At 41.7% G+C, this 13,735-nt stretch overlaps 1 protein-coding gene across 5 annotated transcripts in view; it reads right to left on the reverse strand.

Moving 5' to 3' along the window:
* Nucleotides 1-395: 395 nt before the first annotated feature.
* RIDA (reactive intermediate imine deaminase A) overlaps nucleotides 396-13,735 on the reverse strand; it is a 49,770-nt gene continuing 36,430 nt past the window's right edge. For all 5 annotated transcript variants that reach the window (XM_073632022.1, XM_073632024.1, XM_073632023.1 and 2 more), the window contains exons 3-6: nucleotides 12,907-12,961; nucleotides 9,017-9,085; nucleotides 3,158-3,213; nucleotides 396-1,052 (exon numbers count right to left, since the gene is read on the reverse strand). In XM_073632022.1, coding sequence (XP_073488123.1) covers nucleotides 984-1,052; nucleotides 3,158-3,213; nucleotides 9,017-9,085; nucleotides 12,907-12,961 — 249 coding nt within the window. In that variant the 3' untranslated portion in view covers nucleotides 396-983. The remainder of the gene's footprint in view (nucleotides 1,053-3,157; nucleotides 3,214-9,016; nucleotides 9,086-12,906; nucleotides 12,962-13,735) is intronic.

A 13,735-nucleotide genomic window follows, 5' to 3' on the forward strand; every position in this document is an offset into this window, starting at 1 on the left:
AGCCGAGACACCAGTGACTGCGTCCAGCCTAATCCACACACATGGAGGGACGGCCAGCCAGGTAGAGGAGCACACCTAGGTCCTGCACATAGGAGGAAAAAGAAGAACACCAAGACTGTAGGTGGGCTCAAATTTATATGAGTTAAGTCCTGGAGGGGCAGAGCCTATACCCAGCTGTGCTGACATGGAGCCGTCAGAAAAATGTACTTTACCGGCTATAGATTATAGACACAATAGTTCACTGTGCCAATAAAAGTTATGACTTTAAATATAAATTTTAAGCTTTCTTAGCAATCAATACACAAAGTATATTGTGTGAAATAAGATAACATTACTAGAAGATTCAGCACTGAATTATAAAGTAAAGGTTAAAAAATAAATAGACACATGACACATTGATTTATGAATGTTTATTCCTAAAAATCTCTTTTTTTTCTATGTACTATACAAAGTGTCCTTTAAACATTCTAGAGATACACTTTAGGAATGTATACAGTGTAGCTGTCACTAGTACAAAGCAGCTATGGGACAATCTGTAGGCTAAACAAGTACACAGAACTCAGTATGACCGTCCTAGGAGACACCATTGTGGAATGAGGCTTGTGCCTGTTGTCTGCTAATCCCCAAGTCTAGTCCCCATGGGCTGCCAGCAGGTACAGGCCTTCACCTCCACTGTAATGCCAATATTAATATTTAAAAAGGCCAGTATTGAATGGCTTTGAGACTGTCTTAATTGTAAAAAACAACAACTCATCATTAAGGTAGCAGTGGCATCAATGCAAAGAAGATGAAAAGTATGATTTGGCACCTTATGTTCAACAATGGCCTTATGTCATCATTTATATTGGCAATATGGATGTACTCTAAAGATTATACATGATTGGTTGCTATGAGCAACAGCTCTTAATTTTTGCTCCATTATAAACACATCACTCCTATAGTGTTCTGTTGAATGCTGGCAGGATTTTGTGCACCATTCATCTTTAAAGTGCCGAGGAAACTTCTGTTATAGGTCCAAGGACGGCCACAGCTTCAATTTCCACTCTCCCTCCCTGATAGAAAGGAAGGATGGATGTTACAGAATGGCAAGAAATCTGAATAAGCAGAGACTCTTTTTCCAAAGATAAATTTTATTGTGTCAACCCCTGTGATGGCTGATATTTATAGCATACACTTTAGATTAGAACATTAACAGACAGTATATTAAACAACTGCTAAGTTTTAGACTATGGAAAAGTGGAGAAAATAAAAACTGATAAGGCGACCTACTGAAAAATTGTACAATGGCACCTGTAAGCTCTTAGCTTCAGAACTTTGCAAAGTATAAATAGACTAATTAAAGCATAACTAAATCTGCAGAATAGACTTTCTCCCTAGTGTTGACTTTCTCCAGTGATGCAAGCTTTGCACTTCAGCTCATTGCCATCGTCACCCCATGGGTGGCCACCAATGATGTAATTCCTTCTCATGCGAGCTGGAGTTACATTTTCCCAGGCCAAACTCCATGACCTGAATGGTTACAATGGAATACGTCAGTCACTGCACTGGCTCCCTATAAACCAAGCCCATACAAACTATAAGGGTTCTTGTATATTGGTAGACAGGCTTCAATCTGGCTCCACTTTCAAGATGCATTGGGCTAATTCCACTTGTGGGGTTTGTTTCCTGCGTACATAGGAAAGCCTGTCAAGGGGAACTATACTCACCCTCTCTCCAGTTCTGCATGGTCTCAGAACTCCCCACTGACATTTTCGGCCAGTTGGCTTCCGGGTACCCATCTTCACTGGCTGGACCAACTTGACGTCACTCCTGCACATGTGCGGGAGATCATTCATCTAAGTATCACCAAAATTGTGCACTGAGCTGTGTGTGTACAGCTCAGTGTAGAGAACGTACAGGCAGGTAAGGAACTTTAATGTAGAAGAGACATAGGGGGTTATTTACGAAAGGCAAATCCACTTTGGGAGTCCAGTCGCTCTAAATCTAAGGGGTAGATCTGAAATGAGTGGAAGCTCTGCTGATTTCATCATCCAATCATGTGCAAGCTAAAATGCTGTTTTTTATTTTGCTTGCTTGTCCCCCTCGGATCTACAGTGAACTTACTTCCAAGTGCACTTTCAGTGCACTTGCAGTGCAAAGTGGATTTTCCTTTAGTAAATAAACCCCATAGTTTTTATTTGCTAAAGTTAAACTTTAAGTGGACATAAACCTCAAGTCCATTTGGTGTGAACGTGGAGTATCAATGCTCTGTAGGCAAGAGTGCCAATGTATTCACTTCCCCAAATGGAACTATAAGCTTCCTTCAAAGTTGTACCCCAGTCTATAAAGAGTAGACTTAAGAGCTGAAAAAAGGCCACTCTCAAGAGGGATGATACTCTACAAGCAGTAGTCTCCAAACTGCGGCCCTTTGGTTGATTTATCTGGCCCTTGGGGCTCTATTCCTCTCACTGACATCAGCAGTTGAGCACTATTCCTCCCACTGACACCAATGATGGGTGTCCCCACTGACATCAATGATGGGGCACTAATCCTCCCACTGACACCAATGATGGGGCACTATTCCTCCCACTGACACCAATGATGGGGCACTATTCCTCCCACTGACACCAATGATGGGGCACTATTTCTCCCACTGACACCAATGATGGGGCACTATTCCTCCCACTGACACCAATGATGGGGCACTATTCCTCCCACTGACACCAATGATGGGGCACTAGGACAATTTCTACTCCTACTGGCCACTGTCCGGCCCCTTTAAAGTCTGAAGGATAATAAACTGGTCCTTTGTTTAGAAAGTTTGGAGACCCCTGCGCTAAAGCTCCTATCTGGGATGTGTGGCGAGTACAGTTGAATCTATTCAACATTTTTTATTGTCTAAATGATACTTTGAAATGAATGCAAATTGCCAATTATTGTTGTCCTCTACAGACAGTGCAGTCAATGTTGGTACCATTTACACATTTAGATATGGTTCATTTTAATACTGTTGATAATTTACTGGAACTGCAGTAAAAACAAACTTTTACTCACTGCTAGGGCTGTGTCATGGGTATGTAACAAATCTGCATTCTATCTAATTCCATCTATCTACTTTATCTACAAATGGCAAAACGGTTACTTATTTGAAATGTTTACACTAGTCTACACAGCTTACCTTTGGCAAAGCAGCAACCTGGTAGGCAGCTCTTGCTGGGTGATTTATCTTAAAAACTAGAGAAAAAAAAAAACTTTTTTTTTTTTTTTTACAAAATGCACACCATAAAAATGGAAAAACATTATTCATCCTCTAAGGCTACCAATTATGACAAGTTTTTAAGGAAAGAAAGAGCAGCAGTTTACTCTGGATCTGGAATTCTCATTTAGTCTAACATACCTATTTCAGTTATCTCCACACCCGCTTTCACATTCCAAGAAAGGCGCGGCCATGCGGGGCTCCACCCACAAGGCCATATTCATTCACAGTTACCTGTGAATGAATAAACTACAAGTACTGTCAGTCACCTCAACAGACAGCTTGTAGTTCTGAATGAACTGCAAGGGTGCTGATGGGTGCCCTATAGCAGCCTGACATTGCACTCCTGATCCTCTGATCGGGGGTGCAATGCTTTCTGGTTTCCTGCAGGAAAAAATAATTAATGCACATTTTTTTTCAGCAACAATATGTGCATTTATTATTTTTTCAAAAAGGCGAACGTATTCTTTAAACTGCTTTGTTTCAAAGACATCATCTTCTGCATTTGTTTGTACCATTACCCAAATTCATATAGTTCCCTGTATAAAAATCATTGATTTCAGTGGGTCCTGGATTTAATTCAAGCAAAGTACTTGTCATCTGAGAACATGGGTACTCTGGTATGCAAATACAGACTCTCCTTCCAAAAGATATTAACTGGCATTCTGAAGAATTAGCAATCAGTAGGTTGGACAACCATTTCAATTTGGAAGCCAGTAATCAGTATTTGAGAGCATCCTTGGTTTCGGGGGTCCTCAGACATTCAAGACGCCATAGACTATTAAAAATTTCATATTAAACAACCGTTCTCCTAAAAAGAACATGAGATATTCGCATGTACAGTGGGGCAAAAAAGTATTTAGTCAGCCAATTGTGCAAGTTCTCCCAATTAAAAAGATGAGACGCCTGTAATTGTCATCATAGGTATACCTCAACTATGAGAGACAAAATGTGGAAACAAATCCAGACAGACAATCACATTGTCTAATTTTTGAAAGAATTTTTTTTGCAAATTATGGTGGAAAATAAGTATTTGGTCAATATCAAAAGTTCATCTCAATACTTTGTTATATATCCTTTGTTGGCAATGACAGACGTCAAACATTTTCTGTAAGTCTTCACAAGGTTGTCACACACTGTTGCTGGCATGTTGGCCCATTCCTCCATGCAGATCTCCTCTAGAGCAGTGATGTTTTGGGGCTGTCGCTGGGCAACACGGACTTTCAACTCCCTCCAAAGGTTTTCTATGGGGTTGAGATCTGGTGACTGGCTAGGCCACTCCAGGACCTTGAAATTCTTCTTACGATGCCACTCCTTAGTTGCCTGGGCGGTGTGTTTGGGATCATTGTCATGCTGAAAGACCCAGCCACGTTTCATCTTCAATGCCCTTGCTGATGGGAGGAGGTTTGCACTCAAAATCTCACGATACATGGCCCCATTCATTCTTTCATATACACGAATCAGTCGTCCTGTTCCCTTTGCAGAGAAACAGCCCCAAAGCAGGATGTTGCCACCCCCATGCTTCACAGTAGGTATGGTGTTCTTTGGTTGTAACTCAGCATTCCCTCTCCTCCAAACACGACAAGTTGTGTTTCTACCAAACAGTTCTACTTTGGTTTCATCTGACCTCTTCTGGATCATCCAAATGTTCTCCAGCAAACCTCAGACAGGCCCGCACATGTACTGGCTTAAGCAGGGGGACATATCTGGCAATGCAGGATCTGAGTCCCTGGCGGCGTAGTGTGTTACTGATGGTAGCCTTTGTTACGTTGGTCCCAGCTCTCTGTAGTTCATTTACTAGGTCCTACCGTGTCGTTCTGGGATTTTTGCTCACCGTTCTTGTGATCATTTTGACCCCACGGGGTGAGATCTTGTGTGGAGCCCCAGATCAGGGAGATTATCAGTGGCCTTGTATGTCTTCCATTTTCTAATTATTGCTCCCACAGTTGATTTCTTTACACCAAGCTGCTTGCCTATTGCAGATTCAGTCTTCCCAGCCAGGTGCAGGTCTACAATTTTGTTTCTGGTGTCCTTCGACAGCTCTTCACCATAGTGGAGTTTGGAGTGTGACTGTTTGAGGTTGTGGACAGGTGTATTTTATACTGATAAGTTCAAACAGGTGCCATTAATACAGGTAATGAGTGGAGGACAGAGGAGCCTCTTAAAGAAGAAGATACAGGTCTGTGAAATCAGAAATCTTGCTTGTTTATTGGTGACCAAATACTTATTTTCCACCATAATTTGCAAATAAATTCTCTCAAAAATCAGACAATGTGATCGTCTGGATTTGTTTCCACATTTTGTCTCTCATAGTTGAGGTATACCTATGATGACAATTACACGCCTCTCTCATCTTTTTAAGTGGGAGAACTTGCACAATTGGTGGCTGACTAAGAACTTTTTTGCCCCACTGTACATATTAAATGGAATTTATACATTACAGCAGTTAACCATTATGTCTGCACTGACTATTACCTTAAGCCGCTATTACACTTTAAATTACATATAACCATCCAAGGTTCAAGATTTATATTCAGCTACAGGGGTTGGACAAAAACATGGAAACACTACATGATTTGCAGGTGTGAAAGTGACGACATGTCTTGCGTTGAAAGCGGAAGTGATCTAACATTCTTTTTCTTCCACGGTGTGAAGAGACACCTAGCTAACAGGTAGGAAGCCTCATTTTTATCATTCACTGCGTGCCCTGCTAGTGATACAGAGTTATGTCAGAGCTTACTGAGGGCATATTGTTGGTACCGGCTTAGCTCGTGCCTCTGGCTGAAGTTGCCAATGTATTTGTGGGGTCGCTAGGTACAATATCAAAAGGTTAGGGCAGCATATACAGTTTCTGGGAAAACATTGTCTGATAAGCATAAGCGTGATCGACGCGGTCAACTGACCGAAAGAGACAAAAAGGACATTAAGCAGGATTGTGACCCGGATTTTTGCTTGAAGAGTGGTATCAGATTCCATTATCCTCCATCCAAGTCTTATATTTGTCAATTCCCAGGAGAATTCAGGCCGTCTTGGATGCCAAAAGGTGATCCAACACCATATTAGGCAACGACTGCATTTTTACCATACTTGTTTCCATAATTTTGTCCAACCCCTGTATGTATCATATGAACAATGATGATTATAATACAATAATACAATGAGTATAATACAATAGCATGTAAATGCAACACCAATACACCAGGTGACATAAACTTGCAAAATAAGGTCAAAGACACATTTATGGCCATTCGTTCATTGGTGTTGTATTTGTATGCTATTGTAGTATACAATACTCATTATTGTTTATATAATCTCACAGATTACCTTTGGTTTTTCTGATCACAGATTACCTTTGTATTCCTGATGAAACTCGATAGAGAAACAACGTTAAAGCCAGCAAACTCTACCTCATTCATTGACATTAAAACTAGAATATATATCTTAACCTTGGATGGTTATATGCAATTCATGTAATAAGTTAAATCATGTGTAACTTTGCTTACGAGATAGGGTCTTGAGGTTATACGATTTACTAACTGCTAAAACCAATGGCCACTACTCCATACTTTTACTACAAGACCTCTTCACGGCCTTTGATACTGTCGACCACCAGCTCCTTCTCAAACTGCACTCCCTTTGCAAGATTCTGCTTTATCTGTTCTTGGACTGCTTCTCTTCCCTATCTACACCTCCTCCTTTGGTCACTTGATAACCTCCCATGGCCTCCAATACCATCTCTAAGCCAATGACACCCAAATCTATCTCTCTACTCCTCACTCCTTCAGTCTCCCCTCACATTACGAACTTACTAACTGACATATCAGCATGGAAGTCGCACCACTTCCTTAATCTCTAAAACCAAGCTGATAATATTCCCACGCCCGTGCTCTCCTCCATGACTTTTCAATCAAAACCAATAATGCAACCCATCAATCCCTCCCCTCACATCAGGGTACTAGGTGTAATCCTAGACTCTGACCTGTCCTTTCCACCCCATCTCCAATCAGCGTGAAAAGCTTGTAGACTTCACTTCTGTAACGTCTGTAAAAGTCGCCCCTTTTTAACTAATGAAACCACCAAGCTACTCATTCACTCCCTTGCTATCTTTTGCCTTGACTATTAATATTGCAACTCTCTTCTCATAGGCCTGCCTCTCTATAGGCTATCCCCTCTTCAGTCTATCATGAATGCTGCTGCCAGACTCCTCTAACTTACCAACTGCTTATTGTCTGCTACCCCTCTCCACCAAACTCTACACTGGCTTATGTTCACACAGCAAATTCAATTCAAAATACTAACAATGACAAAGCCATTCACAACTCTGCCCGACATACAGCACCAATCTTGTCTCCAAATATCATATCATTGATCAAACTGTCCTCTCTGCTCTTCTCAAGACCTCCTGCTCTCAAGCTCCCTTGTCTCCTCTTCCCATGCTAGTCTCCAGGACTTCTCCAGAGCCTCTCCCATCCTCTAAAACTCTACATCTCAATCTGTCCGGCTATCTTCTACTCTGGCTGCCTTTAGGTGATCCCTGAAAACTCATCCCTATAGGGAAGCCTATCACACCTACAACTAATCTTTCATCACTTCCATCAGTTCATCCCCCACAGTTATAACCTTTTGTACCACTTGCCCCACCCTTTTAGATTGTAAGCTCTTATTCACAGGGCCCTCTTAACCCTCTTGCATTTTATTGAATTTATTAAACACAAGATCCCCAGGAAGCTAGGTTTTCCGTGTGGTGTAAGTGGTAATGCCGAGTGGGACTCCGAGGCAGTCTGTGAATAAATGTTATACTGTGAAGAGCTATCATATAATAACGATAGTGTAAACCAAGGGAGAATTAAGTGTCCAAGGGGGAAGATGGGTGGAGGAGTGCAGAGGTTTACCAATAGCAACCATAGTACCATCCCAAGAGGGTGAATCTAAGGGCTCGAAGTGTATAGAACAAACATGTGAAAAGAAAAGGTAGGTGAAAGACCAAGAAATAGTGCAAGAACCTGGATCAAGTGTTTTGCGAGGATATACCTCCTGATGTAATAGTGTGGTTCATTCCATTAAAGGCTGTGTAACAAAAAGTGCAGCTGAGGCATGATGCAGAAAGTATCCTGCTATGTTATGCATAGATCACACCACAGTCTCTGCTTTTTTAGCCTTTTGGTTCTTGAAAGATGGAGATTTTCTCATACATTTTGGCAATAAAAATGCCCTATTGGGGGGGATCCAAAGGCATGTCCTAAATTTTTAGGGTCTTCCACACTGATTTAATGAAAACTGCTACAGGTTCTTTTCCTGGAGGAGATTAGAAGAGGAAAGTTCGTCCTTACTACCAGAGTAGTGAAGTTTGTATCTAAAATTTCTTCATGTCCTACTCCTGTGGGGGGAGGGGGGTCATTATAACCCAATTGTGAACAATAGAGAGAGCTATGTCCTTCATTGAATGATGGAGAAATTGTATGGGAAGCATTAGACTGAACCGCCTATGAGCATGCTCGCTGAGTTTTGGTATTTTCCTGAGAGCATGCTTTATAGACTTCTGATCTGTTCCAGTCTGTGCTGCATATTCTGTACTCCTGAACACATTGCACAGAACCATTGTGCCCAGACCTAGGGCATTTATGATATAGGGGAAAATTTACCTTTACATGACATATTATTCTAATAACTAGGAACAGATTCTATTTAGGATTTAAAAGTAAAACGTTACATTACAGGTACACTTTAATACAAAACATCTTTGTTGTGCAACATAAACTATACTAGAATTACTGTACTTACACTGCTTGTAAACTTCATTGACATCATTAAAATCATTGATGTCAGCCAATAATACGGTTGTTTTTACAACTGAAACAAAAGAAAGGAAACTGGTCAATGAATCTTTTATTCCAAAACGATTCTCCAGCATTAGTATTTATCTACTAAGCAGTTTTCAGAACTGGAAAAACGGACAAGGAACCTTTCACAACCTAAACTATGCGATAGGTTGAGCAGCCCGTTAACCACAAAAAGGATGCAAGTTTCTAATTTTCTTCAGCTGCCGGAAGACAGACAAGCAGCTTTATTTAATTAACCACTTAAGGAGCGGAAGAATTTTTCCCCTTAATTACCAGGCACTGCGTCGCTTTAACTGACAATTGCGCGGTCGTGCGACCCTGTACCCAAACAAAATTTACGTCTTTTTTTTTTCACACAAATAGTGCTTTCTTTTGGTGGTATTGGATCACCTCTGCGGTTTTATTTTTTTTTTTGCGCTATAAACAAAGAGCGACAATTTTGAAAAAAAAAAACCCTTTTTTTTTTTTTTTTTTTTACTTTTTGCTATAATACATCCCCCCCCCCCCAAAAAAAAAAAAAAATGTATAAAAAAAAAAACCTAAATGTATTCATCAGTTTAGGCCAATATATATTCTACATTTTTTTTTACCAAAAATATCACAATAGGTGTATATTGATTGGTTTGCCCAAAAGTTATCGTGTCTACAAACTATGGGATAGATTTAGGGACTTAGGTTTTATTGTTTTTACCAGTAATGGCGGCGATATGCGATTTTTAGCGGGATTGCGGTGGACAAATCTGACCCCAAATGACACTATTTGGGGGCCAGTGACATTACATTGATCAGTGCTATAAAAATGTACTCATCAATGTAAAAATGACACTGGCATTGAAGGAGTTAACTCTAGGGAGCGATCAAGGGGTTAACTGTGTTCCCTGGGTGTGTTCTAGCTGTAGGGGGGATGGGCTGTCTGGCACATGACAGAGATCACTGTTCCCGATTACTGGGAACAGTAGATCTCGGTCATGTCCCCTGTCAGAATGGGGATCCGCCTTGTTTACAAAGGCAGATCCCCATTCTGCCTCTGTACTAGGGGATTGCGGGTCGTCAGCGGACACTGAGTCTGCCCGACCCACGGGCACGCTCCCCCCATCGGGCACCCGCCCGCAACTGCGCGAGCCGACGTACAATGACGGCGATTCACGCAGGGGAGCCAACCTGTGGCAGTACAACTGCGGCGGCTGGTCCTTAAGTGGTTAAAGGCTTTTAATAAAAAGTTGGCTGTGCTGACCCCTCATCTCCCCATTTAGGTCTACAAACAACCATGCAATGCAAGGCCCGTCTGACTGGATAACAAAACGAATGGTCTGTTTACATGTTCACTCGCTTTAGGCCTCATGCAAACTGGACGTTATAAAAAAACGGCAGTAGCTTTAGCTGCAGAATGCTGCGTTAAAAGTGTAAGTTTTTCAGCGTTAGAGCATTTTTACAGCTGAAAATCTCCTCTTCAAATCCACTAGTTATATTCAAAACGAGACAAACTCAGCCTCACAACTGACAAAAAAAAAAAAAAAAAAAAGTCTAATGTAGCTTGCTTTGCTATGTGCTTATAATGAAAGACACCAAAACACTCATTTCAATTTTATAATTAACTAAAAGGATCAGGAGGACAAAGCTCAGGTATGTGAAGGCTGGGGAGCAAGAAATAAATAAATAAGACAAAAGTCCAGTAGTACTTTAAAGTGGAACTACGGGCAAAACAAAAAATGCATATCTACATATCTGATACTTACACATATAATACACTGTCAATAGCATTAAAAGTATTTGTTTAGACATTCAGACATAGAGCTGCAATTCGGCCCTGCTCCTCTGATTGGCTAACTGACCTTGCTTAACAGCAGTGGGAGCCATGGGCGCCTCTGCTGTGTCTCAGCCAATCAGGAGGGAGAGTCCCAGACGGCCGAGGGACTCGTGGACATTGCTGGATAGAGATGGGGCTCGGGCAAGTGAACAGGGTCCGCAAGGCTGAAATGCGTTTACATCTGCTGTCTGTGTCTTTTATGGAGAATCAATACATTTTGAACATTTTAAAGAGCAAGCAAGGAGTTGCGGACTATCTTTTCTCAAGTATTAGGGGGTGTCGGGGCAGCTGCTCCACACAAAGTTTTTTATCTTAATGCATAGATTGCATTACGATTAAGAAAAACAAAAAAACTTTTGCTTAAAATGCATTAACCACTTCCAGACCGGCTCACGGCAATATACGTCGGCACTTTGAAGAGGAATATCGCTGCTATGGCAGCAGCTAGCTGTCATAAACCCGGTATCCCTTTCTTCAGTGAGTGGTCCGGTTTCAGATAAAAGTGGTCTCAGCAGCGGACTCGCTACAAGATCACTTTTATTGGCAGGGGGGAGAGGGCCCCCCCCCTCTGGTGTCCTCCGCCACTTACCGGAGCCGCTGGCTGCGGCAGAGGCGATCGGATCCTTCTCCCTGTTAGGTATGGAGATGAGTGAGGGGGAAGATGGCCCCCACTGTTAGAGCGAGAGCAATAATTCTAGCCCTAGACCTCCTCTAACTCAAAAATGCAACCTGCAGAATTTTTAAACGTCGCCTATGGAGATTAAGGGTAAAAGTTTGTTGCCATTCCACGAGCGGGCGCAATTTTGAAGCGTGACATGTTGGGTATCAATTTACTCGGTGTAACATTATCTTTCACAATATAAAAAAAAAAAAATTGGGCTAACTTTACTGTGGCCTGTTTAAATGCAAAAAATTTGTATTTTTTTCCAAAAAAAAGTGCGCTTGCAAGACCGCTGCGCAAATACGGTGTGACAGAAAGTATTGTAACGACTGCCATTTTATTCTCTAGGGTGTTAGAAAAAATCTATAATGTTTAGAGGTTCTAAGTAATTTTCTAACAAAAAAAAAATGTTTTTAACTTGAAAACACCAAATCTCAGAAAGAAAGAAAAAAACCCTTCTGCCTTTAGAACACAGCTTTTTTGTTTTTCTGAGTTCTGCATAACATTTATTTCCTGTTGATCCTGCCAGTATATCTGATATTTTTTCCACTTCCTGTAACAGGCCAAGCTGTCCAGCAGAACTGGCAGTTAGAGGGTTGTGTAAAAGCATACAATACTTAGGGTGATATTTACAATGACCATCTTTTATTCACAGTACTCATACCTGTAGCTGGGGCCAGACAGGAGATTCCTGAGGGTCGGTTCACACTAGGACGACTTGTCAGGCAACCTAGCCGCCTGACAAGTAGCGTCCCGTTCTGTACAATGGAACCGTTCCAACGTCGCTCCGACTTAGAAAAAGGTTCCTGTACTACTTTGGGGGCGACTTGAGGCGACTTGCATAGACTTCTATATAGAAGTCGTTTTGCAAGTCGCCGCCCCTGTCGTGTCCAGGTCGCCTGAGGCAGTTGCGCTGCAAGTTGCGCTGCCTCAGTGTGAACCGGGGCTGAGGGTAAAATCAGTGGATTCCTTCAACTGGAATTACAGGTGTATATGAAAAGCTGCGACCATTCAGTCTGTACAAAACAGTAACAGGCTGACAGGAGCCGCAACTGTTCACAAGTATCTGCACATCCAGTGATTACCTGCTGTTGGGGACAGATAATTGGTTCTGGATCTGCTAGTGTACAGGGCCAATCATCTGTCACTAACTGCAGGTAGTGGATGTGTGGATGTGGACAGCAATGGAAAACAGCGGTTCTTTTCAGCCTGTCATTGCTTTCTACAGTCTGAACAGCTGCAGCTTTCTGAATACATCTGTGATTCCAGCTACAAGAGTCGACCTATTCTTTTTTTCTTTGCACTTTTTACTGCTATTTGCCTCACTGCACCAACAAGACAAAAAGGTACAAACATTACATACCATTACTGTAATCACATCCTGCTGCTTTAAGGATCTCTCCCATATTTACCAGTGCCTGGAAGAAAAAAAAAAAAAATATTTACATATGGTCACTGAACTGTACAGAGAACAGCTTATTAAATCAGCATTTTCTGCCTGTGAAGCCTGTCTGCATCATAAGTGTACCAAACAAGTTTCAGAACTACAATGCAAGTACCAAGCAGTTCCTGCACATCATACTATATGCAGTCTTCTGCATCCCGGGAACCCCAAATCCTAAGATACTACAACACGCAAATGTCAACACTTGACAACATTAATGCAGCTTTCTGCATTAATACACTAAGCACAGGGCACTGTGCTCAGGAGGGAAGGCCATGATATCCTGCCTTCACAGTCTTGGGTTGTCAGACATTGGATATCATTGAAAAGGAAAAAAAAAAAAAAAAAAAAAAAAACTGAGGACATCGTGTAGCCAAGAAGAGAAACTGCACAAGACAGCTCCAAATTGTAGGAGAGTATTGCAGCCAGAGCCTCTATTTTTCCACTGCCTGTGAGACCCTCACATATACCCAGTGAAGTGAATAGCCGCAGATGATAAACAGAGATGAAACAAATCTTCCTACAAATGTTTTACTTGTATCTCTGCTGGCTTCAACTTTCTATGCCCTTTGAAAAGCGCAGATCCTGTTAAAAAATCTTTCTTCATCTGCCAGCAGTACATAGGGATAAGGGAGGGTGGAGAGCTGCACTTACACTGTGTGAGAGCTGATTGGAGGAAAGGCACCCCCCCCCCTTTTTCTTTTTCCACATAGGCAGAGGAATGAAGAAACATGCAGAGCTGTAGTCT

The sequence above is a fragment of the Aquarana catesbeiana genome, linkage group LG05, assembly GCF_042186555.1.
Source record: "Aquarana catesbeiana isolate 2022-GZ linkage group LG05, ASM4218655v1, whole genome shotgun sequence".
In the NCBI taxonomy this organism is placed as follows: Eukaryota; Metazoa; Chordata; class Amphibia; order Anura; family Ranidae; genus Aquarana; species Aquarana catesbeiana.